Raw genomic sequence first — 24,089 nt, forward strand, 5'->3', positions numbered from 1 at the left:
CCCTCTTTCCAACAAGGCTGCTGGCAGCTCCAGTGTCCATGGCCAGCCAGGCCCATGAGGGACCTCCTCTTGGTAGAAAGACCTTCCCTGGACAGAGTCCCAGATCCTCACTCTGCCCTCTGGACCCACTGCATTGCCTGCCTCCTGACCCCCAGGACATGGCTTGGAAGCTGGGAGACAGTGTCACACCTCCCCAGACCTTCCCTGCTTCAGACCACGCCCAGTGGGCAGAAACAGCCAGTTAGTCCCTTCCTCGTACCTACATCCTAGGCAGAGATCCTCCCTCCAAGGCCAATTGCCCAAGGTCACTCATAAGTGGAACACAGGCTGCTCTGAGCCTTGCTGTGGTCCATGAAACGTTTAGCAGTGATGTTAGGCAAGTCCTGAGCCTGGGCCTTGAGGCCTGTGCACTCTGCTTCTCGAGTCTCTGCCCAGGTTCCATGTGGGTGAACCCAGGCTAACCTGCTGGAGGTAACAGACGCATTGCCAATTAACCCTGCTCCCTCAAGCAGCTGCCAACCAAGCCTAGAAGCAGAGAGATAATGACTGCTGGCCAGACATGTGACTGAGCCTATAAGAACAGAAGAGCCACCCCGCTGAGCCCAACCCATACTGTCCACCTTCAGAACTATGAGCTAACTGAATGGTTATTGTCTTCAGCTACCAGTTTTGAGGGTCGTTTGTTATGCAACAGAAGCTAGCTGATACATCCCCATGGCTGCTCCTTGTACGATTTCTCCCACAGAGGCCACCACTTCCAGCTCCCTAATTTCTAAGCTAGACTTTGTAAGACACAATGCCATTTTTATAAGGTTCTCCATGACGTGGGGACAAAGAGCTCTGAGGCCAACACAGTTCTGCCTCTGCCATGCACCACCTCCACTCAGTATCCCAACTGCCTCAGGTTTTTTAACTGCTGTGCACTCTGCCTGCTGGCTACCTTGAGTTCATCCTGCAGCCTGGGTAGGATCCACTTCCGCCAGCTTCGCCAGGCTCACCCTGGGCTCACCCTGGGCCCGCCCTGCTGCCCCCCATGGCACACCGTCCATGAGGGAAGCCGTGCTGCTCCAGGGCTTCCCTGGCCACTTGCCTGCCTCCCTGCAAGTGTGTCAGTCACCAAGGCAGAGGCCACACAGGTCATTCAACACTCCAGAGCCTGGGTGCCCCTGGAGTGCGCTAAGCACTCAGAGAAAAGGAGGGAAGGGGGGCGCCCATGTTTTTGATGGGGAGAGCTCCCCGCCAATGGCACTTGAGCCAGCAGAGCCATTGGTACCTGTGCTTCATAAGTACCTGACTACAAAACCAGCCACGAAGCTCAGCTTCCTCCAGGTCCTTCTAACTCTCCTCTCCACATTCCTGTGTCCCCCAAGCTAGCCACTGACGATGCCTTAGGCACCAAAGTCCCCTCCTGACCACACCCAGGGGAGGGGAAAAGGCAAGCCACCTCTCTGGACCCTCCATGAGCTGTGTCTGGTGGAGGGCAGTGACCACAGGGAGAGATGGGGCCAGTAGGATTGAGAGTGGAAGGGAGGTTAAGGGCCACACCCAGGAAGAGAGAGTCCCACAATCACTGAGAACTTGGCTGCTGATGCCCTCTCAGCAGGCCACTAGAGGGGGGAACACAAGCCTAGACACAGCAAGCAATTGCCCAAGGTCACTCATAAGTAGCAGAGCTGGGACATCTGGAATAGGGTGCCAAAGTTCTCCCAAGTAATAATGAGTATTATTAGCTTTTATCCCCAAACCAAAAATAAATAAATAAATAAGTAACATTTGCAGCATAGTAAAGATGGCTGGGGAAACCTCACCCCCAGGCACCACACAGTCCCGTCAGCTCCCGCTTTGTAGCTTGGAAAGCAGGGCCCAGGCACCCAGGGGCTGTTCCCAGCTCCAGATGATGGATAGCACTGTAGCACCCAGAGCCAGCACCCACCTCTGATGCTACCCGGCTGCTGCTCCGTCTTGGAGGGTGGGCGCCTGCAAACTGGTTTATGGCTCATCCTTCAAAGCACACTCAAGCGAGCTTTATTACATAATAGAAAACAAAGTCCGTGTTCTCACACATTCCCCACTCGGGGACTTGTTTTAAAATGCAATAAATCTGCAGGGCAGAGTGTGACTCCGATGCATGGGGCAGCAGATTTCAGTCTGCAGACCACAGACGGAAGTCCGTGTGCACATGGGTCTGCACGTGTGCACAAGTGTGCAGGATATAAATGGTGGAGACTGTCACACGTGGGATGCTGTCCCAGCCCAGCTCCTCTGGGGAGCTCAAGGTAGAAGACTTGGCACTCACTGCGTCTGGAGGGGTGAGTGGTGAGGCTCTGGGTCCCGGCATCTTCTCATAGGCCACTTACACTCTGCCAGATGCCTAAGCCCTCACTGTCCACTCCAAATGCTGTCACCCGGTGTGTTCATCCTTGTCCCCTGGTCAGTCTTTCACTTGACACAGCCTCCTGCTGCCATCTCTGGAGCTTTTGTGCCTCTCTGCACAACCACATAATGTCCCCACGACAAGCCCACATCCTAACGTTGAAGCCTGGTGTGTGTTCTCTGACGTTGCAGATGTGGCAGGTTCAGGACTTTGGCATGGGAGATCGCCTGGACTGTGCGGGGTCCTTTTTGGCTCTGGTCCAAGCATGAGATGCACAGCAAAGAAGGGTCAGAGGTGGGGCCGGGGCTGCTCTGAGGACAGAGGGAGGATCAAGAGCCAAGGGAGGTGGCAGCCGCACGGCAGCCTCAGAAGCTGGAAAGGGGAAGGAAAGAGATGGCCCAGAGCTCAGGAAAGGAATGCAGGCCTGTTGGCATCTTGATCTTAGCCCTGTGAGAGCCAGCTGGACTTCTGACCTCCAGAGTATAGATCCGGCAGGGCGTCACTTGGAGCACGGAGTTGTGGGTGATTTATTACAAGCATTAGAAAACCAGTCACCCTGTGAGTCAGCTTGGCTCTGGAGCCCCCCAAACATGGGCCACCCCCAGCCTCTGTGCCACTGACCCCCAGCTCCCTCCTGCTTCCCCACGGCACCACACACAATGTGGGCGCCATCTTGGATTCCGTTTTCTGGGGCACTGGAGCACGGCTCCTAGGTTCTCTTCATCCTGAGTCTTGATGGCTCCAGCAGTCCCTGGCACTCTGCAGGACCCTGGAAAGCAGCTGCAAATGGCTGGGCCTTGGGGTGTTCAGGGTCAGAGACCTGCGGCCATGACTGAGATTTATAGAACAACAGATGTACCCTTGTCTCCCCTCTTCAAGTCTTTTTTTAGCAGAAGATAAACCCACCCGAGGAAGGGAGGCAGGCCTCACATTTATCTTCTTTCTTCTTGCCTAAATGGCCCTGTAATTTCTCCGTTCCCCAGGAACATCAATAACAGCCTCAGAGACAGACCTCCACACACGCAAGCACACATTGGAATCCCAATGCCCGGAAATCCAATAGGCAGGAGAGAGAGCCCACCCTCAGGAATTTATCCTAGGGAAATAATCAGAGCCAAGGGAGTAACGCACACACAAGGACACTCGCCAGGAATTCCTTCTACATCTTCACATTAGTGAAAATTGAAAATGACTCAGATGTCTGAAAACGAGGGCTTGGTTAAATAAATAATACCTCCTTCAGACGGAGGCATATCATGCAGCCATTAAAAATAGCAGTTGTGAAAATATGTCGGCACATAAGAAAATGTTTAATATATAATTCTGTTGGGATTCAAAATTGATAAAACATGTATAAATTTGCATCTTAAAAAGACCAGTGAGAATGTTCATCTCAGATATTAATAGTTTTAATCTCATGAGTTGGGGTTAACACAGGCCTTGCTTTTATGCCTCATCTATTTTATAGCTTCCAAAATTCCTAGGGTGACCACAAATCTCAGTATTTAAAAGGAAAATATTTTCTGAGGGAGAATTTTCTAGAGAGGAATTTGCCAACCCCCACATCAAGAGCCTCTTCACAGGGGCTTGTGGTGTACTCAGGGACCCCTTAGGAGGAACGGGAAGCCTCGCACCCAGATCCACGGTGGCGCTTTGAGGATGGCCTTCAGCTCAGCCAGCCCCACCCCCGTGTCACTGCAGAGCTTCTGTCACGCTCAGGGACAGGAAGAACACATCTAAAGAAGCAGCGATGCCTCCGATGGAAGGGACATGCAGGAGGTTGTCACCGAGGCCCTGGGGGTCCCGGAGGAGAGGTCTAACCCTCAGGATGGGATATGGGGAAACTGGAAGGTGAACAGAGGCTGAGGGAGGTCCCTGGCCCAGCAGGGACAGGTGACGGGTAATGTGACAACTCCAGAGGAGAGCCAGCCTCCGTCCACAGCCACCCTCCCACCGCCCGCCGCCCACTTCTCAGAATCATCATAGATGAGCACGCGGGCCAGGGAGCGGCCAGGGGCCCAGCGTGTGTGGGCCAGCCCGCGATCCGGGCTGTCCTCCTGGCAGGGAGAGAAGCCAGATTCCCAGCAAACTGTCCCAACGCTCCGTCTTAAAGGAACCTTCTTCCTGGGGCAGGCCACCAGGTCTTCAGAGGCAGCTCCCAGGGCAGGTTCTGCAGCAGAAGTCAAATGCAGTGCTAACCAGAGCAGGGAAGGGCAGCCTGCCCCCCGCCCTCCGAGGCCAACTGCGGCACTTCTAGAGTGCAGTCTAGGATTAGAGAAGATTTTTGGCACCTGCTGCATAGATTTGACAGGGCTTAGCAGGATGAGCGCCAGGGAGGCTGGGGATCAGCTGGCTGGGAGCAGACCCAAAAGACCACCTTGGATGCAGCAGCAAGGGAGGCCCTGGCTAGGGAGAGCTGCTCAGGAAGCCTCCCTGACCGCCCTTCTCAACTCTGGCAGAGAGGGGACAGACATGTGTCCCTGGGTCTCTCAGCCTCATGACAAGACATTATTAAGGGCGTTTCCTCATCTGTCCTCACCACTCAACTCCTGAGTCTTGGATGTCAGAGCCTGAATGGATAGATGGATGGATGATGGACAGGTGATGGGTGGATGGATGGTGGATGGATGGATGGATGGATGATGGACAGATGATTGGCAGATGGATGGATGATGGATAGGTGATGGGTGGGTAGATGGATGGTGGATGGACAGATGGATGGACGGACAGATGATGGATGGTGAGTCGGAGGGAAGGAGAGGAGCCACACCAGAGGGCCACCCGCTCCAGGCCCCCAGCACACAGGGCCCTTTTTGTGGATGGAGCTCCGCCGGGCCCAGGGAGAATCGGATACAGAGGAAAAGGAGGACGGAGGAGGAAGGAAAGCTCCTGATGGCTGATCAGGAGACGGTGGGAAGAACCAAGGAGTGGAGGTGATGGCGAAGAAGTCCCAGGGACAAAGCCAGGCCCTGAGGAAGGCAGGTTCTGAAGTTGAGGCAGAGAAAGGCCATGGGGGACCGGGACACGGGGCTGTCCTCAAGCTGCCGTGACCTCTCAGTCACCTGTCCCAGGGCGCTTCACACCAGACCCCATTACCAAACTCATCACACTGTTGATCTGCACGAATTACTTATTGATAAATGCGAACCCTGCAAGCTTCTGAGGCGGGGCCCCTCTGATCTCTATCAGCTCGGAGTCTTGTTGAGATCAGACTCAGTCTCCATGGTGACCAGAGGGCGGATACCTAGAAACACGGCCCCGAGCGAGCGCAGTGCAGCCGCCGCAGAGGAGCCCGCAGCAGGTCCCTGGAGCCTGCTAAGCGCCGAGTGTTTCGGGAGCTTGTCTGAAGCCACCTCCGTGGCACGTGCAGTCCGCGTCCAGGTCTGCACAGTTAGCATTTTGACAGGAGGCCCCAGTTGTCACCAAGACCAGGGGAAACAGAGTCGTGATCAAACCAAGGTCTGTGTGCGTGGAGACCTGGACCAGCGACTGGGCGCCCATCCCCTGCCTTACAGTGTGCGGCTGCTGCTCTCGAGGCCCCTCTGCGGGCCACCAGGGCAAGGCCGGTGTTCCTGTTACCTTCCCACAGAGACCGTGGCTTTGGACGCTCACGTCCATCTACCCACACAGCCCCATCAGCTCACCAGCACCTGGAGCCTGACACCAGCACCACCAAGGGTTGGACCCTGGGGCAGCCTGGGGGCAGGCACCGTGCCCTGCACGCGGCTCTGCGCAGCCCACTCGGCGCAGTGTGGCTCCAGGGAACGCAGGCTGAGCCCAGGTCTGCTGTGGGGGGGACACAGAAAGACAGAAGCAAATCTGACCTCAGAGTAACACAGCCAACAGGAGCCACCTGAAAACCTCGGGCACCAGCCCTCCTGGAGCACAGGTGCTCAGAAACAGTTCCCAAAGTGTGTTCCGTGGAGCCCGATCCCAGGACACGCCGCAGAACACAAATAAAGTAATACTTAAGTATTAAAATGGACAAGTGACATAAAATAAGAATTAAGCCAAACACAAACCAAACAAAATGGAAAATTTTAAAATAAAATAAGATTTAATAAAATACAATAAAATTAGAGATCATGGAAGGAGGTGAGATGGGAAGTGCCACATGCCCTTTCTGGGAGGTGCTGTGGCTGGAGGGTGACAGACTGTGACAAGTCACACTGCAGAGAGGTCTGGGGACCTTTCTCCAAACTAGGGACACCTATCAAATCTGGCCACAAAGTGTCTTTCCTGGAGCAGCACAGATGGTACCCGTGTCCCACCTGTGTCCCTGCCTCATTCAGAACCAGCCCCTCCCCTCCCCCACCCTGCAGATGCAGGCTCCAGGGACCTGCTGTGGCCACTGGAATTCCAGCAGGTGCAGCAGCCCCAGCAAGAGCCCTCCTGGTTGGGCTCAGCTCCTGAACTGTGTCACGTATGAAAAGAATGAGTCCTGGTGGCCTTGTCCTGCTCCAGTGACACGGGTCCCAGAACAATCTCCTGGAGCAGCCCAAGCCGGCTGGCAAGAGGAGAGGAAGCTGAGCAACCTCTCTGTCAGGCATCCTCAGGAGACATGGCACGGGGGCCGCTGCAGTCTGAGTGGAACAGCAAGATCCCCAGGGAGTGAGAGTGCCCAAGGCTCCTCCAGGGGGCGCCCACAGCGTCCGCCCCCATGTGCTTCAGGGGCAAATCACCAAAACCAAGTCAGGGCTGTAAATCAAACTCCGAAAGCAGGAGGCGATGTGCGCATCGATTTCTAAGACAAGCTGAACGGGAAGGATGGGTGCAGACAGGGGTGTTCATGCGGCGGCTCAGTCCACATAGATTGAGGTTCACGCGTCACTTTGTATTTTAATTTTGTTTTGTAAGAGACAAAACCCAAGTGGGAATGATGGGCACCCATTTTAAGGCAGAGATGATTTCTAGGAGGGAGTGGGGACTGAGGACAGTGTTGGACTTTACCTGAATCTATTCTCGTGTTTCCTTCTAGAGACAGGACGAGATCCCACACAGGTGGGCAGGGTTCGAGGAGCAGACACAGTGAGAACCAGGAGCCACACCAGAGGGCCACCCGCTCCAGGCCCCCAGCACACAGGGGCCTCTGTGTGGATGGAGCTCGCCTGGCCCAGGTTCAGCCAGTGGCTGCGAGCGTGGCCCAGGCTCCAGGGTGACCCCAGAACCACCAGGCCTGCCTCTCTGTGGCCCTGGAACATCCGTGTCTCAATGCGGCTCTCAGGCCCCATCCAGAGCCCGGAGTCAGGACCTGCATCACCGAGACCCCTTGGAGAGCGGCCGCCCTCTCCTCAGACCAGGCTTTCAGCCAGGGACAGACGCAGGTCCTGAGGGGAGAAGGGTCCCACTTCTCTACGCACACAGAGCCCCCTGGCAGATGTGCCACGTGCCATCCGGTGGGGCAACGGAGAAGGTGACATCTAAAACCGGTCGGGGACAATAGTGAAAAGGAGCTGGGACGCGGAGGCCATGAGGGTCAGCCCAGGGCTGCTCTTCCGCTCTGTCTCAGGGGGACAGTACATCCCCAGGACTAGTCCCACTTTAAAACCCAGAGTCCCAGGAAGCCCTCCAGTCTGCAGGCCCCTTGTTTATCATGGTGACCCCCTGGCCTGGCCAGGGGACCCTGAAGTGACACTCGCTGTGTCGTGGAGTGCACACAATGTCATGGGGACTCTGAGCACTCGGGGTCTCCCCAGTCCACAGCAGCCCCGCTCCACCCGCTGCTTCCTTCCCCTGGGGCAGGGTGGCGGGAGGGCTAGGATGGGCAGGAGCCGGCTGCCAGGAGCCAGCCAGGAAGAGCAAGCAGGACAGGGGTGGGTGTGGTGAGAGGAGGGAGGACAGGGCAGCGGGCGGGGCTGGAAGGTCCCTGCGAGCCAGCTGCGGCTGCAGAGGTGGAAAGGGAGGGTGGCCACTTAGGGAATTCTATCAGAAGGCATTGCCAGGGCTTAGTGATAGACCATGCGGTGGACTGAACGGTAGCCTCAGAAGAGATGATCCCTGAACCATGATTTTCATGGGAAAAGGGGTCTTTGCAGATGTGACTGAGGTAAGGTTCTCAAGATGACCTCATCCTGGACCACCCAGTGGACCATCCCAGTTTCCTTAGAAGAAGCTCGGAGGAGAGATACTCAGGGACAGCTGCGTGAAGACCCAGGCAGGGACTGAGTGGTGGCCACGAGGTCCTCCAACAGCCACCAGGAGCTGGGTCCTGCCTCCCGCCTTCAGAGGAAGTGCTGCCCTGAGACACCCTAACTTGGACTCTGACCCCCAGGACGGACGGAGGACACGGACAGCTAGGAGGACAAAGTCAGGATGGACTCAAACGCAGTCCTGGCTGGAGGGAGAAGAGCTTGGCCATTAGCCCCAGGAGGAGGGCGGCCAGGCGGCCTCGACCCTGGGGAGCCCATTCCTCCCCCAGCCTTGTTCCCAGGGCCTGGAGGTGGAGCAGAGAAGCCCACCACCAGGAGACGGTGCCGATCACGGATCATCAGGGCGGGAGGGAGAGCCGACTGGCACGGGCCCATCAGATGCAGGACAATTAAAAATGTCTTTGGCATAGATTTCAGAGAGCCATTTCTAGAATGTAAATACCATACCTGTCATTAAAAATGTATTTATTGGAATTACCCAGGAGGATTCTTGGGAGGCTGGGTGTGCATTCGGTAAGTAGGTCTTTAATAACCCCATTTAATATGCGCTCCCCAGACACAGCCCGCAAACCGCATCCTCCTGGGCCTCAGAGGCCGACCGAGGCAGGCGGCTCCCAGGGAAGGTCCAAGGGGCTCCCCACCGAGTCCCAGCGTGGACAGATGGCAGGATGGGAGCAGATGATTCCCAGGGGGAAATGGGGCCAGCACTCAGGCAGGGGAAGCAGCTCGGCCCACCAGGAGGCAAGGGGAGCAGATTGGAATAACACGGCCCTGCCGTCCTAGGAAGCTGGGAGCCGCTGCTGCCCAGGAGTGGAGGTCTGCCTGGTGGCCACGTGCGCCCCTGCTGAGCCTGCCCTCGAGACTCAGGAACGTCACTCTGCCAGGTCCATCCCAGGGAACCGGAGGGAAGGAGAACTGTGTGCCTAAGGTTTTCACGGCAGCCTTGACTCAGGGAAGGCAAAGCTGGGGGACCCGCTCGCGGGGCCAGCGTGCAGCTGAGAGGGTGACAGCCACGTGACAGCGTGGAAAACTGGAGATGGAAGTGAACACAGCCCTTCAGTGCGGGTCTACATCTGCGTGAGAGCATCAGCATAAGGAAGGACATAAACAAAGAGAGTGATTGCAGGCACGCGACGCAGGCCTTCCCGAGACGACTCACACTCGGCATGCATGTTTAATAAAGGCGAGGGGCCGGCTGGGCCTCCAGACGGTGATGAGAGGAAGAGCAAAGTCAGACTCTGTTGATTTGCTCTGGGGAAAGGCTAAATGGAGACCGTGCCGCTCTGGAGACGTGAGCGTGCACCTCCTTCTGTCCCACAGCCCCTCCAGGGACCCCCACCCCATCCTACAGGACGAGCACCTCCCACCCCCTTGGGGCAGCTCTGAGTGGGGCTTCAGAGAGGGGCTCCCCCACCTGCTCCTGAAGAACCCTGCCTGGGCCCCGGGCCCCAGGGCCAGCCAGGCTCAGTCCCCACACCCCACCAGGACCTGCAGCCAGACGGTCCGCACAGTGCAGATGGCAGCAGGAGGGACCAGCCGTGCACCACCCCAGCACCATTAGAGGTACGCAGTGGGGGGCCGAGGAACCTACACTCTGGAAATCTCTAGGGAGCTGTCCCAGAGGAGGGGTTACCAGGGCCCTTCAGGTCTTGACTGACAGGCAGTTGAGGGAGCTGAGCCGTCCTGCTTGGAGGACGAGGAGACTGAACTGTGTCCGTCCATCTCATCCACCATGGAGCCAGGGGCTCCCCCATCCGCGCACCATCTGCCCAGCAGCAAGGCCACACCCTGCAGGGGTCTGCCAGCCCCGGGGAGCCACGGCTCCTCAGCCGACCCTCTGCGTAAACCCCAAAGGGAAGCCCAAGGGACTCCGCTGGGACTCCACGCCTGAGTGGTTTCTGCTCTCATCCGGAAACAATGGACCGCGGGCCGGCTGCAAGAGCAAGCTCCCCGTCAGGGGGCCGCGCGGGGGCGTCAGGAAACACGTCCTCCTGGAGGAATGCGGCCCGCGCCTGACCCCGTTTTCTGGCAGTGCTGATGGAATTGGAAGAACAGGCCCAGGAGCCAGGGTGAGTTCGCAGCTGGGAGCCGGCTGGGAAACGCACTGGGGAGCCAGGGGAGCGGCTGCCTTAGCCCACGGTGGCCAGGCCAGCTGGCTCAAGGGGACACAGCCCAGGTCCCAAGTCCAGGCGCCACAGCCATGACTTCCCAAAGTGACACAGAGATCCCACCACAAGGACCCGCGGAGTGGGCCCCAAGTCCTCCTGCCAAAAGCAAACCAAAGGCAGAATGATTCAGCCCCTTGCTGCTTCCCGCAGACCCCAGTCCTGACCAGCAGAGCGGGCCAAGGAGAAAAATGAACCAACAAGGAATTGATTACCACTTGGGAAACGCACGGTCGGAGCCGTAGGGCTCCACGCCCAAGAACGGCTGGAAAAGTCTGCACCCACGGCCCAGGAGGGCCGGCACCCTGCAAGGGACGTAAACAGGGCGGATGGGGGCGAGCTGAACAGTCTCCCCAAAGCTCCTCCTCACTCCCCTCTCTGCAGACACCAAAGGGTGGCCAGTGTCCTCCGGCCACATTCACAGGTCACACATAAAGAGATGTCCCACTTTGCGGGTAGGTCCTTTATTTACCAAGCTCTCGGGCTAAGCCCAAAAGAAAGGGAAACACCTCGACCGTGAGGACGGGCTCACTGTGGAGCCTGCAGGAGCCACGTGGGACGTCCAGCGGCACAGGGAAAATGCATGCGCACTGACCTGAATTCACAACACACCCTGCTCCTCTGGGAGGAAACAAAGGGGAGGAGAGGAGAGGAGAGGGGAGGGGAGGAGAGGAGAGGGGAGAGGAGGGGAGGGGAGGGGAGGGGAGGGGAGGGGAGGGGAGGAGCAGCTCTGACCTGCACCAGCCGCGCGCCCTCCGGCTAAACTGCCAATCCATTTCAGCCTCTCCTGAGTGCACAGTCCAGGCAGAGAGCCCAGGCCTCCACGGCAGGAAGGCGCTAAAGCCTCAGTCCTCAGTCGAGACCCCAGAATCGCCACACAGGTACAGTGCAAGACAGAAAGGCCCACCATCAGGCTGACTTACCGCCACAGAGAACTTTCCAGAACCTTCCCCATGTCTGCATGGTAGTACTTCGTCAGGATCAAGATCACCTGTGGAGTTAACAGGAAAAGGTGGACATGAGCTGGGTGCAGTTCTCAAAGAGGGATACGGGGACCTCCCCCTGGGCTCTGGGTCTCAAATACAGCTGCTCTAGAGCCCTCGCTCCAGAGCACGCGGACGCGGGCTTGTTCCCATGACTTCTGCTGCTCAGAACTACTCTGGGGACACTCGGATCCTGTGAGATCTTTACCCGTCACCACTTGGCAGGAATCATCCAAACCCAGCCTTGCACCATCTCAAACTGCGACCAAAGGAACAGCCGCGGTGGCGGTCCCCTGGGCGCACTGGGCACACTTGGCAAGGCTTCTGAAGACAGGGCCTCTCCACCAGCGCCACAGAGAATCCCCAAGCTAGCGGGAGCAGCTGCGAGCCCGCCGCCCCAGACAGGAGCAGGCCCCTGCGGCCCGTGCTGTCATTACTTTTTCCAGAGTGGTGGCTGCTGTCAGAGCTGATGACAGTGGAGGGGGACGGTGGGCAAGACGGCTGAGACAGCCAGAGGGGGTCCATAAATCATCGACCGCGCGCGTGCACACACACACACACACACACACACACACACACTTATTTTGTTGTTAAACTGAACATGCTCTTGGGGCCCTCGTAACAAAGCTGTTTTCATTTCAGTCCAGTACAGAAAATGCAGCCATTTAGAAAATGAAAATAAATGTGTTTAAGAACATTCAAAATGCTCTTAAAAACGGGTGCGTAAACCAACCAAAAAGAGAGAGGAAATGGGGATCCGTCAGCCCCTGTGGGAAAGGAGATTGATCCCCAATTACTCCAGCGGCCACAGTGTTCTCACGTCCATCCCATTTCATCTCTCTGCTGCCAGTCTGCGTTAGTGGTTCCTAACACTCCCGTTGCCATGGGAACCCCGGGAGGCTCAACGGGACACCCCCAGGTCCCCGGCGTGCCTGCTAGCCTGGTTACTTTGGGGTCGCCAGGCCGGCCGTGGCCAGCACCCTGGCTGCTCCCCGAGGCTGAGCTTTGGGGAGCTCGGCCTGCGGGGCCTTGTGGACGCGGCCAGGAGCCTGTGGACGGCCGTCTTTCTTTCCCTGGTGATTAGAGCAGGGAAGATAGGAGGAGGGATGTCAACCGAGACGGGACAGCGTGCGTCTGAGGCAGGATGATTAAAAGAAGAAGAAAGGGAGGCCTTGTCGACAGCCGCTGTCCGTGCCTGGCTCGGGAACAAAGCCACGTCCTCTTGCCAGCTCACAGCCTGCCCGAGTCAGAGCCGGAGCCTCTGAAGACGAGGCGGCACTGAGTGACAGGGCCCGGACGGGCAGGAGACAAGCGTATTTTTAACCTATTGATTTATATTTTATACAGTCTCGCTGTCCCCAGAGGGGTTTTTATGGAGCTGGAGCGTGACAGCTGGAAGGAACCTCAAAGTCTGTTTCATCCAGTCCCATCCAGGATGAAATCATCGCTTCAGCCTCATCCCCGTCACAGCCGGGCCCAGGGCTCTGAGCACGCCTCGCGGGTGGGAGCTGGCCCTGGACTGGCACTCAGGCCCCGCACGGGCTGCCTGGTGTGGAGGCTGCCTGGTTTGGAGGCTGCCTGGTTTGGAGGCTGCCTGGTTTGGAGGCTGGGCTCGATTCTGGGAGCTCCTGCCTGCGTGGGCTGGCCTTGCTGGGGACTCCCACTCCCGCCCACCCCCAGCCTCCACTCCAGCCGGCCGGGCCTTTGCCCAGGCTCTTCCTCATCCGGGACCTTCTTCCCTGACGTCCACCCCTATTTCTTGGTTCACAGTAGCCACATGGCCTGGGGAAGTGTCCCAGACAACCCCCTGGGACAGTACCCCCATATGGCCCCACTCCACTTCCCCACCCTGCATAGCTCTCAGGGTCTGTCCTCCCAGGGTGGAGACCTGGTCTTGTGCTGTGTCCCCAGGGCTGAAGCACGGGAGCCACTAGCAGAGATATCAAAGCAGCTTTTCCCCAAGAAAGGACGAGGGTGATGATCCAGGCAGAGGCAGGGCCCCGGGAAGGCCCCAGCTCCCGCCTCCATGCCCAGGGCACCCTTTTGCCATCAAGAGGACACGCTGTCCATGCCCCACACTGGGAGACAGGACTGCTCTCTGGGCTGCCTCGAGGGGGGTGTGGCACGCTTGGTTACCCCTGGTGTGGGCGTGGTCCTGATGGCCAGCACCCAGTCCTCTCGCTCACCCCTTCCCACTGCCAGGGGGCCCTGGATGGCTCTTGTCCTGTTAGACAGAGCTGCAATGACCTGTCAAAACCACACCCCGCGGCGCAGAGCTGCCCGCCCAAGCTGCTAGACCTCAGGCAGGCGCCTCTCGGCCGGGCCCGGACCCTGTTTGCAGGAGGCACTTCTAGTGGGTTCAAAGCCTCCACATTGTGGCCCTTCTGGGCCTCCACTCCCTGCCTTGGACGCCAGCTCTCCCAGGACCGCCTCCTGCCTCGGATGGGCCCAGAGCTCTGGGCGCGTTGAGCTGGGGGCAGGGAACCAGGAACAAGAGAGGAGTGGCCCGGGTTCCGCCCTCGGGGCTCCTCATGCCCAGACGCCCAGGCTCAACTAGGAGAGAGGAGGGAAGAGGCCTCTGCCGCCAAGGCGGGAGGACGGTGCACTTCTTACTGTCACCCTCACATTTCGACTGATTTCCAGTCCTCCTGGCCCTGGGGGTGGCAATGCAAGGTTTGTCCTCATGCAGGAAATCTGCCCATGGGTGCTGGGTGACTCCTCGTGCCAGCTCAGCATGCCATGGGCGTGAGTCTGTGTGACATGGACACAAATGACCCCATGGTGAAGGCTGCTATAGCATCACCACCGAGGAGCTCACTGGCAGGACTGTTGCCCCAGGGCCTCTGCATGTGAGCTGGACACTCCTCCCACGCTGCACTGCCTGCCTGCTGCTCTCTCTGAAAGCCACCTCCTCCTGGAAGCCTTCCCTGACCACCAGGCTGGGCACTCCGGGAGGGAGGACCTGCATGGTCTCCAGCACCACTGTCTCCAGAGCTGGTCCAGGCACTGGTCAGCCACAGGGTGAGGAAGCCAGATGGGTCATTGCCGAGTGAAGTAATCCGCTGCAAACTGGCTTAGAAAAGCCAAGACCGACCCTGGTGAGGCCTTTCCCTCCCTGTCCCACCTGTCCACTTGCCCAGGTGTGGAGTGTGATTCTAGAACTAGTGGGAAATCCCATCATCCCAGATGGGACCACCCACAGCACTGCAGGCAGCTGTGCACGTTTTGCTTTTCAGAGCCTCACTGCATTGCCCAGGCTGGCCTGGGACTCCTGGGATCAAGGGATCCTCCTGCCTCAGCCTCCTCAGGGGCAGGGACTACTGGCTGCACCACCACACCCAGGGAAGCGACTACGTAACCACCTCACTGCCCTGACAGGTGCACTGAGGAACAGAGAGGGGTGCTCCTGGGCTGGGATGGGAACAGGCAAAACTCATCCACCATCGAGCACAGGAAGGGAAAGGGAGGCCAAGAAAGAAGGCAGGGCAGGAGAGGCTGCGGCCATGGGGCGGGGGTTCAACAGGCCAGCCGCGGTCTCAGCCAGCCAGGCACCACGCCCACAGGCCGAAAGGCACCAGCTTCCTGAGCCCACAGGCACCTCCGTCCCCAGGACCGTGACACGCCCTCTGCGCGTATGCTCAAAGAGGCTCAGAAAGGCCTGGGCAAGGGTGTGGGCGTGTGTAGAAAAACACCGCGCACCTCAGCAGGGGACGCCGCGGGAAACCCTCGCGCACCTCCCGCACTAAGCTGCACGTCACATGCACACACTGGGCACGCGCCTGCCTCCGTGGACTCCCGACCCAGCCACCGCACCTGCCATCCTATTCCAAAAACACCAGATCCACAGAGAGGCCGGCGGCTCTTCCTGGGGACCAGCAGGAGAGGCCCTGAGGCTCCGGAAGCCCAGGCCTGTTCTGCTAGCCACTGCCCCTCACAGGACCTGGGCCAGCGCCCTGCTCCTCTAGCCGTGGTTCTCTCATGTACCCAGGGGCCAAGGAACTGCCTGCTCCACTGGCACCTCAGTGAAGAGGGCCACCCCTCAGAGAAGCCCACTCAAGGAATCCCTGCCACCCAGCCGAGGGACAGTGATCAGGGACTGCGGGAGGCCACCCTGACTCAGCGGGTGGAAACAGAGCGCCCAGCATTCACGGCCAAGTGGGAGCGAGAGGTCTCCTTCCGGCAGTGTGAGCCCTGGAGCCACGGGCCCCGAGGGGGCTCCCTGCAGGACACAGGGAGTTAGACACGGCCGACTGAGCTCAGTGAGGCCCAGGTTCGCCCCAGATGGGAGGTGACAGCTCCTCTGCCACACAAACACCCCGCCCCACCAGGCAGGGGTGTCACCCCAGGGGGTGGCCTGGGGAGGGAGGGCCAAGGGACACCCTCCCTCCCCCATGTGAGGCAGCGCTGCCATTCCAACTGCAGGGCCCAGCCTGGTGGCCTCGGTCAGCAGGGCACCGTGTGGCTGCAGCTTGTCAGCTGACCGTGGGGGGAGGGCGCAGCCTGGCCCAAGTCTTAAAGGCACCTTGTGGGGGCACCACGGTCCCCGGCCTCTCTGAACCTCAGCATCCCCTTCTGTTGAGCAGATCCTGCAGGACCTGGCCAGATCCAAGATGCCTCATCAGCAAGGCCACACCCCAGAACAGCTGTTCTCCAAGACACCCACTGCGTCACCCTGGGGACCACCCACCACCCCACCCTGATATGGATGAAGGCCTCTGAATAGTGCAGGGTGAGCGGGAGCCAGACAGACCACCAAACAGCCTCTTCTGAGACCTCCACAAAGGACCCCCACAGGGGGACGGCGCCCAGGAACTAAGGACCTCTTGAGCCCCTTCACCTCCAGCCTCCCCCTCCACCGGGGCCCACTCCTGCATTGCCCCACACAGGTGGCCTGGGGACACTAATGTCTAAACCTAACACCCGGCGGCACTGTGGGCGATCGCTGGAGCCTGAAGGTGGCCACACAGCACCACAGGGAGTACACCCAGCGGGAGGCAGGGCCAGTGCAGAGGACCCTCCCTGTGCTGGGCAGGACGGGCAGGCCGCTGGGGAGCAGCTGAATGGCAAGCTGCATCCCAGTCTAGAAGTCGGGGTCCGGGTGGGCGCGGGACCTCCCCTCACCCTGCTGGGAGGCGTGTGAGAAGACGCAGGCGGGGACTGGAACCGTTCCCACGTGGCTCCGTGGGGTGGGGCGACAGAAGGGACAGTTGATATTTGTGACACTTTGAACCACAGGCTGCATCGCTATTCCAAAGTGATTTTTAAAATAAAACAGAAGGGCCGCCCCCTTCAGAGTCCCCTCCTCCTGCAGGAGCAGGTCTGAACACAGGTAGCTTTTCTTGGCTGACCCAAACCACCAAAGGACCACCTTTCTATTGGTTGACTGTCCACCAGGAGCCGCAGGGCAGTTGTCCCACAGGTCCTGGGGCGCTCTCTGTCCCCTGGAGTCACGAAACTCTTCTGCTGGCGGGGGGAGGGCTCAGAGCCACGCCGAGCAGACCCCGCACACCACCTGCTGGCTCTCTACCTCTGCACTGGGTGTGTGAGTGTGCGGGGCGAGCATCTGTGTGCGCTTCAGGCACCTGAGCCACTCCCGGTTGGCCCTCCCGTGGGCAAGGTGACCCCCATCCTCCCTTGGCTGTGTCCTTTCCCCAGGACAAGAGAGAGATGCTTTCCTTCCTCGGGGGAGGAGGTTCTGACAGGGGAAGACTACACCAAATTAAAGCATTCAGCGGGTGCTCAATAAATGTGTTTCCTTTCCCCCATGCCAGGCCATGTGAGAACTCTGATCCTAACAGAGTGAGGGCCTCCTGGGCTGGCTGTGAGGCTGGAGCCCAGTTCCCTTCCTGCAGAGGCCTCCCCTCGGCCTCTCCAGGGACAGCTGAGCTAGGTCAGACCATGTCCGCCGGAGGCCAAGCCCACCGCCCTTTCTAGAACAGCAATCTGGGGCACTCCCCCAGCCCGGGGAACCAGAGGGCCTTCCCACTGCCCCACAGTGCTGGTCCCCTCCCTCAACCGGGGTGGCAGCAGCACAGACCCACCCTCCAGGAAGGCAGCAGGCCTGGGGCCTCCACACCACAGAGCTTCCACCTCTACAGAGAAATCAATGCCATTTAGGAGAAATTGATTCTGCATTCATCTGCCAAGGAGAGGGATCTTGCTTCTCTCCACTAAAGACCACTGAGGACGGGGCCGGGGAGTCCACTGGATCAGAAGGCGGGGGGGGGGGGGGAGGTGCCTGCTCACTGAGGGAGGAGGCCGCGGCCAGCTCCCCCTCCTGGCCCAGACCCCCGGGGCAGCTCCATCTTGCCCCCAAGCCAGGAGCACCATTACCCTGTCCCCCTGTGCAGGGCCCGCCTTGGCTCTCCCAAGGTCCCAGGGGCCTCTGCTAGCTTCCCACCCCCGAGTGGTCCTAGAGTGTCCTTGTCAAAGCCATCGTGAGCAGGGCTGTTCCTCCAGGAGTCCTCTGCAGCTGCTGAGCCGGACACCTGGCCCCTCCCTGCCTGCCCTCCTCCCTCTGCAGCATCAGGCCCCGCCTTGAGGCCCCTCAGCTCAGGGGTCTTGCTGGAACCCTGGCTCTGTGGGGGACCAGCTGGGTTTCCTGTCCTCAGAGCTATGGGGAAGATTCATGAGTTTGGGGTAAGTGTGCAAAGGATGCCAGTTGGGATCAGGCTACCGCGTAGGGCTGCTAAGCGCCTGGGCTGGGCTGGGCTGGGCTGGGCTGGGTGCTTCTGCTTGCTCTGCACTCTCTCGTCTGGGTACAACTTGTTTAGTGACAGGTGGAGTGGCTGTCTAATCACCAGTCCCGAGACTTGGTGTGTATAGTGAGACAATCCCTGTGTCATTTATCTCACAGGTTAATCCATACCTCTCAGCCACCTCCTGCCATGCATGCTCGGCCACCCACGGCCCGTCCTCCTTCCCTGACAGCGCAGAGCCCTTGGGTGGTGAACCAAGATGCTGCCTGCTCCAGGAAGCCACCTGGCTGCCTCCAGCCCAGGTAGCAGGCGTCTGGTCACATTGTGCTACGAAGGCACAGATTCAGAGCTGCTGCCAAGCAACAGGGCGAGCCCGGGACAGTGCTGGCCACACAGGGTGGGGTGTCTGCAGGGGCCTCGGGCACCATCCTTCTCCCTCCTGGAGGACACACAGAAGGGTGTGGACCCACCAGCAAAGAGAGGGCAGGCCAGTGCAGAGTGCCAGCTACAGCCCTGCCAGTGGCTTGAGATCTGTCCCCTGGCACACCAGGCTCCTGGCCCCAGTGCTGGACGGCAGCTACGCACTGCCTGGGGAGCCATGGAGACCCCACATCCCTGGACGTTCTGCATGGCCTTCATGCGTCCTGCCTGAAAGCTGTGTAGGGCTGGGACTGCGCTCCACAGGCAGATGCCGCCTGCCCCTGGCCACTGCGCTCCCCCTGGGAGATTGAGGTGCTGCGAGGCCTGTCGCTTTGCACATGGACGGCCTAGGGTTCATCTGCAGGAAGAGTGTACCACACGTCACCTCTTCTCTGAGAGCCCCTGTCCAACCAAAAGCTCCACAGCCAGGACTGACCCGGAAGGCCTCAGAGCACCGCACCAGCAGGGCTGGCAGGGCAGCCCCAAGGAGCGCAGAAGGGCAAGCTCCAGGTGGCTCCAGCGAGCCGCAGAGGCATCCGGGCCTTCACCTGGCTGGCCTCCCATCCGTGCCTCCCCAGCACAGGAGTGAGCTGAAGGTGCAGACGCGGCCTCCTTGACAGACGGCTCGCCTGGCACCCGGGCTCCCTGACATCATCCCCTGCTCTTTCCAGCAGACCCGTCTGGTTCCTCTGTCCCTTCCCACAGGGACTCGCCATAAGCACCCCGTAGGGGAGGACTCCTGGGACTCCCCCATCAGGGTGGGCGCCTTCTCTGAGTCCCACAGACCCTGAATGCAGTGGCTGTCCAGAAACATGTCAGCCCTGATCCCATGAATGTGGCATTTGGGACCAGGAACTTTGCAAAGTTCGGGATCTTGGGATGAGAGCATCCTGGACGCGCCCCTGAATCCCACGCCGGCAGCGCCACCTCGGGAGGACGACGTGCCAGAGCCCCCGGAAGCCAGGAGCCGCCTGAACAGGTCTCCCTCTGCACCCCGGAGGGACCACACCCTCCAGAACCGGGGGACCATCGGTTTCAGTTGTTTAAGCCTCTGGGTGAGTTGGACTTTGTCATGGCAGCTCCAAAACCAGGCGCCAGCATTCACCCACTTCATAGATGAGGACCGAGGCTCAGCTGTCACAGGTGACGAGCAGGGACCTGCAGGGCTGGGGTCCCACTGGGCCAGTCTGACTCTAGCCACGGGACACTCTCACTGTCCAGTTGCCCCTCGGAGAGCCGGCCCCAGGGGGAAGGGGGAAGGGGATTCCTGGGGGCCATAGCTCGCCCCTCCCCAGGCTCACGCAGGAAACGCTGGGGTCCCGCTCGGCTCAGCGCAGAGACACAGCCGCCCCCCATCAGCCAGACGCCTTCACAGGCACAAGACCAATGTTTAAAAAAAGAGTTGAGAACTAAGCTGGAAAGGACCCCATAAATCAAAATCAGTCAGCAGAAAATAAATGTATGAACGTTACCGATCTGTGGAAAATTGCATTTTTACATCAAATCTGTTTAAGGGATAATGTGTATTTTAATAGGTGGGTCTCGGTAGGCTTTTCCGCCCCAGCCATCCTCAGAAAATATTATTTACCCTCCATTTCTCATAACCTGATTGAATTTTAATTTTACCCATTGCTCCTTTTTAATAGTCACTGTAGGTAAAACTATTAATGAAATTACAAGATTCTTTCTTTCTTTCTTTCTTTCTTTTCTTTTCTTTCTTTCTTTTCTGTTGCCATTCACGATGCAGCTCTGTGCTCCTCCCTGGAAGAGCCGGGTCTTCCTCAGATCTATTTATGGCAACGAAAGGAACCTGGAGAAGCTGTGATGTCGCTCCACTTTCAACATGAGAGGCCCGGCTACCTCCTGCAGGCCGGCAGACAGAACCCCTCTCAGGGGACTTGGCCGACAACCGTCTGTCATTATCTTGGGGACCTGCCTCTGGACAGAGCACGTGGGCCAGGCTCAGGGGGCGCAGGCAGGAAGAGGAGTGGGGAAGAAGCCATCCACAGCACCCAACTGGGAGGCCTGGGATGCAGCCACAGCAGCCCCTGAACCATGTCCCTCAGCCGAAGGGCTGCCGACCCCCGGCTCCTCAGGATGATGGCAGGGCGAGGGGCAATGATGGGAGTAACAGCTGGGAGGAAGCCCCGGGGCCCAGCAGAGCCTGGTTCAGGCCATGAAGGGTTCGTTTCTCCAACGTGAGGCTGGCTGTGTGTCACCCTCCTCTCTGACATTTACACTCTGGCCTCCCGCCCCTCTGTGCCACTCCCTCCCAGAGCCTAAGGACCAGGCTCTTGGTCCTGGATCCCAGTGCCAGGCACACAGCAGGCCTGCTGGGCTCACTGCCACAGGGGGCAGCCTTCGGGAAAGTCCCCGTCCCTCCTGGGCTCATCCTTGGGGGCTTGGGACGAGGAGCTTGCCCGCCCACCCCCGCTCACTGGGAGGAGTGGAAGAGGGCCTGGGGGACATGGGCTTCCTGCAGGAGGGGTCTCCTGGGCACAGCTGTGTGCAGAGCCTGGGATGCCACTCCCGGAGAGGCTGGCCTCTCCTGCTTTGTGCCTTGGTCACAGCGTGCCACCCTCAAGGCTGCCTCCACCTGTCGTCTCATGGGCAGGCAGCCCCGAGGGCCCTCCGCTGGGTGCAGGTCTGTTTGGAGGGTCACCCCTCTGCTCCGGGACATCTCTGGACATCGGCAGAATCACCCCCTAAGAGCATAGGCTACGAGGCTTTGGCTGGGGTCTGGATCCCTACTGTCCCCAGGCCCACGTGCCGAAGGCTGGGTCCCTGCTTGGAGCTGATGGTGGTGGGGAGCCTTCGGGAGGTGGGCTGCTGGGGGAAGTCAGCCCTCGCGGGGACACTGGATCCCAGCCCTTCTCCTCCACTCTGGCCTCCCCAGGAGGCAGCGGCTGTGTTGTGCAGTGTGCTCTTGTCCCCACGTGCCACCACCAGCCCTAAGCCAGGGGACCCACTGCTCTTGGACTGGGCCTCTAAAGCCGCAAGCCTGAACCTCTCTCCCGTGAGTCAGTTCTCCAGGTGTCCGTCCGTCCGTCTGTGAGGGCAGGCTGGCTAGCCCACGGTGTTAATGGCTGATGAACCTGCCTCTTTTCCTAAATAGGAAATTTCCCGTCATTACCAGAAATGGGGAACAAGCCTGTCACACCTAGAAGGTAACAGCGGAAACAGAGCGTGACCGTTTGCCTGTGTTACGGCTTGACTACGAGGTGTCCCCCAAAAGCTCATGTGTGAAGCGATGTGAGAAGTTCAGAGGGGAAATGGTGGGGTGGTGAGTCTTACCCCCGTCAGCGGATTCATCCCTGAGGTCACTGAAGTGGTGGGGTATGGCTGGAGGAGTGGGCGTAGGGGTGTGGCTTGGGTCTGTATTTGGAGAGTGGGTCTCGCCACTTCCTGACATGACTGTGAGCAGCTCCCCTCCACACACTCTTCGGCCACAGTGTCCTGCCTCACCTTGAGCCCCAAGGACCTGGGCCAGCCTGCTAGGGACTAAGACCTCTGAAACCGTGAGCCCTAAGTAAACCTTTCCTCCTCTTTGCTCCGGTTGGGTCCTTTAGTCACAGGGAGAAAGCTGACCTGAGCAGCCCAAGACACACAGGGCCTGGGGCTGCCACCCACTGTCAGGCAGGAGCCAGAGCAGCAGCCACAGCAGACTGCGCAGGTCACACTGCCCGGCTGTCAGCAGCAGGGGAGGTCATCAGGGGCCCCATCTTGGCCCCTTCTTGGAATTTCCTCCTTTGGAAAACATGGAGTCGGTCTGGATTCAGGATCCCCAGGCCAGATTCCTGGAACCCAGGGCAGCCCAGGAGGCCAGTGCCCGGGAGCTGCTACTTGTCACGTGCAACTCGAATACAGCAGCAAAGAGCAGTGAGGCTGACCAGGCTGAGCCTCCCGCTCCTGCTCAAGGCCAGGTGGACAGGGAGTGCCCACCAGGGAGACCACACTCTAAAGCCGAGGCCTGCCTAGCAGGGCACACTGGCAGGGAAAGCCAGGCTTGCGTGGAGGCCCGAGTCAAGCCCCAGTTCCAGGCCAGTGTGGGGACACCTCTTTTAGCAGCCTGTGGCCTCCCGGCCTTCTCTGGGCTTTCCAACACTCATGCAGCCTGACCAAGTGGCCCTGGGGGAGCTGCAGCAGAGTCTCCTGGAGGGAGACTTCCTGCCGGCCACGCCCCCAAGGACCCCGGATGCTCACACCCTTCCCAGGGTGGCCGTCACTGAGAAACCTCAGGCCCTGGGAATCTTCAATCTGTCCCCAGCTGGGCTCTGGACAGCAGGGGAGACAGAGTAAAGCAGCAGATTGGGAACAGGGAGCCAGGGACCGGGAGGAGGGAGCCACATTCACACGATGAGTGTCTGAGGCTAAGTATTTTAAGATCATTTTAAAAATAACATTTGGTGGTTTCTCAGCAGCAGGGACCGGCAGCTGTCCTCAGCAGGTTTTCTAAGCAGCCGTGGCCTAAGGAACACAGGACTTCCAGAGAGATCTTGGTGTAAATCCTACAAACAAAGCAACATGCTGCCAGGGAGTCCCTTGCCTCTGCCCAGAGAAGAATCCAGAAAGCCTCAAGGTCTGGCAGGACCTGCCTCAGCTGGCCACAGGGCTGTAAGCGCAGGGCTGTAAGTGAGTGACCCATCTCTGAGTCTCGAGCAGCCTGGGTGTAGAGCAGACACTCACGGAAGCCACACAGCCCTGGAGAAGAGTGTGTAGTGGGGGCAGCCGGACAGCAGCCTCCGCCATGCACCCCTGAACCACACCCTCCCAGCCAAGCAGCCCCGAGTTTGCCTTGGTTTGCACACCCTGTAGGAGGGGCCCTCCCTCAGCTGCTCCATCAGCCCCTGCCCCACCTGGCGGACCACACAGCCTGCTCTGGCCCTCCGGCTGCCCTGCACACACCCGGCCACCCACCTCCCTCCCACCCACCAGGCTCAATCGCCCCAGCTCTTGATGAACCTATTATGAACCACGTCAAACATGCCTGCCATCTGAAAGATGCCTTGATTTTTCTTTTTGTGGTGCCTGGTGTTGGATCCAGGGCCTCGCACATGCCAGGCAAGCGCTCTGCCACTAAGGGACATCTCCAGCCCAGAACCGGCATTTTTAGAGCAAGTCCTCGGGAAGCACCGTCCGGCGCCCCGATCTGCCTCCCTCCAACTGTGCCCTCAGCCCCGTCCCTCGCACAGGACCTGGGATGCAGCAGCATTTCACCATGGCCACATGCTTCTGGTTTCAATGCGGGTGATGGGCACACAAACCACACAGAGGAAACAAATAAGGGGCATCTGACGGGA

At 59.2% G+C, this 24,089-nt stretch overlaps 1 protein-coding gene across 3 annotated transcripts in view; it reads right to left on the bottom strand.

The window, feature by feature from the left end:
• Window positions 1-24,089, bottom strand: part of Sorcs2 (sortilin related VPS10 domain containing receptor 2) — a 325,891-nt gene that overhangs the window by 182,319 nt on the left and 119,483 nt on the right. For all 3 annotated transcript variants that reach the window (XM_078020968.1, XM_040292139.2, XM_078020969.1), the window contains exon 2: window positions 11,612-11,679. In XM_078020968.1, the coding sequence (XP_077877094.1) occupies window positions 11,612-11,679 (68 nt within the window). The remainder of the gene's footprint in view (window positions 1-11,611; window positions 11,680-24,089) is intronic.

Source organism: Ictidomys tridecemlineatus, chromosome 9 (assembly GCF_052094955.1).
Source record: "Ictidomys tridecemlineatus isolate mIctTri1 chromosome 9, mIctTri1.hap1, whole genome shotgun sequence".
Taxonomy (NCBI): Eukaryota; Metazoa; Chordata; class Mammalia; order Rodentia; family Sciuridae; genus Ictidomys; species Ictidomys tridecemlineatus.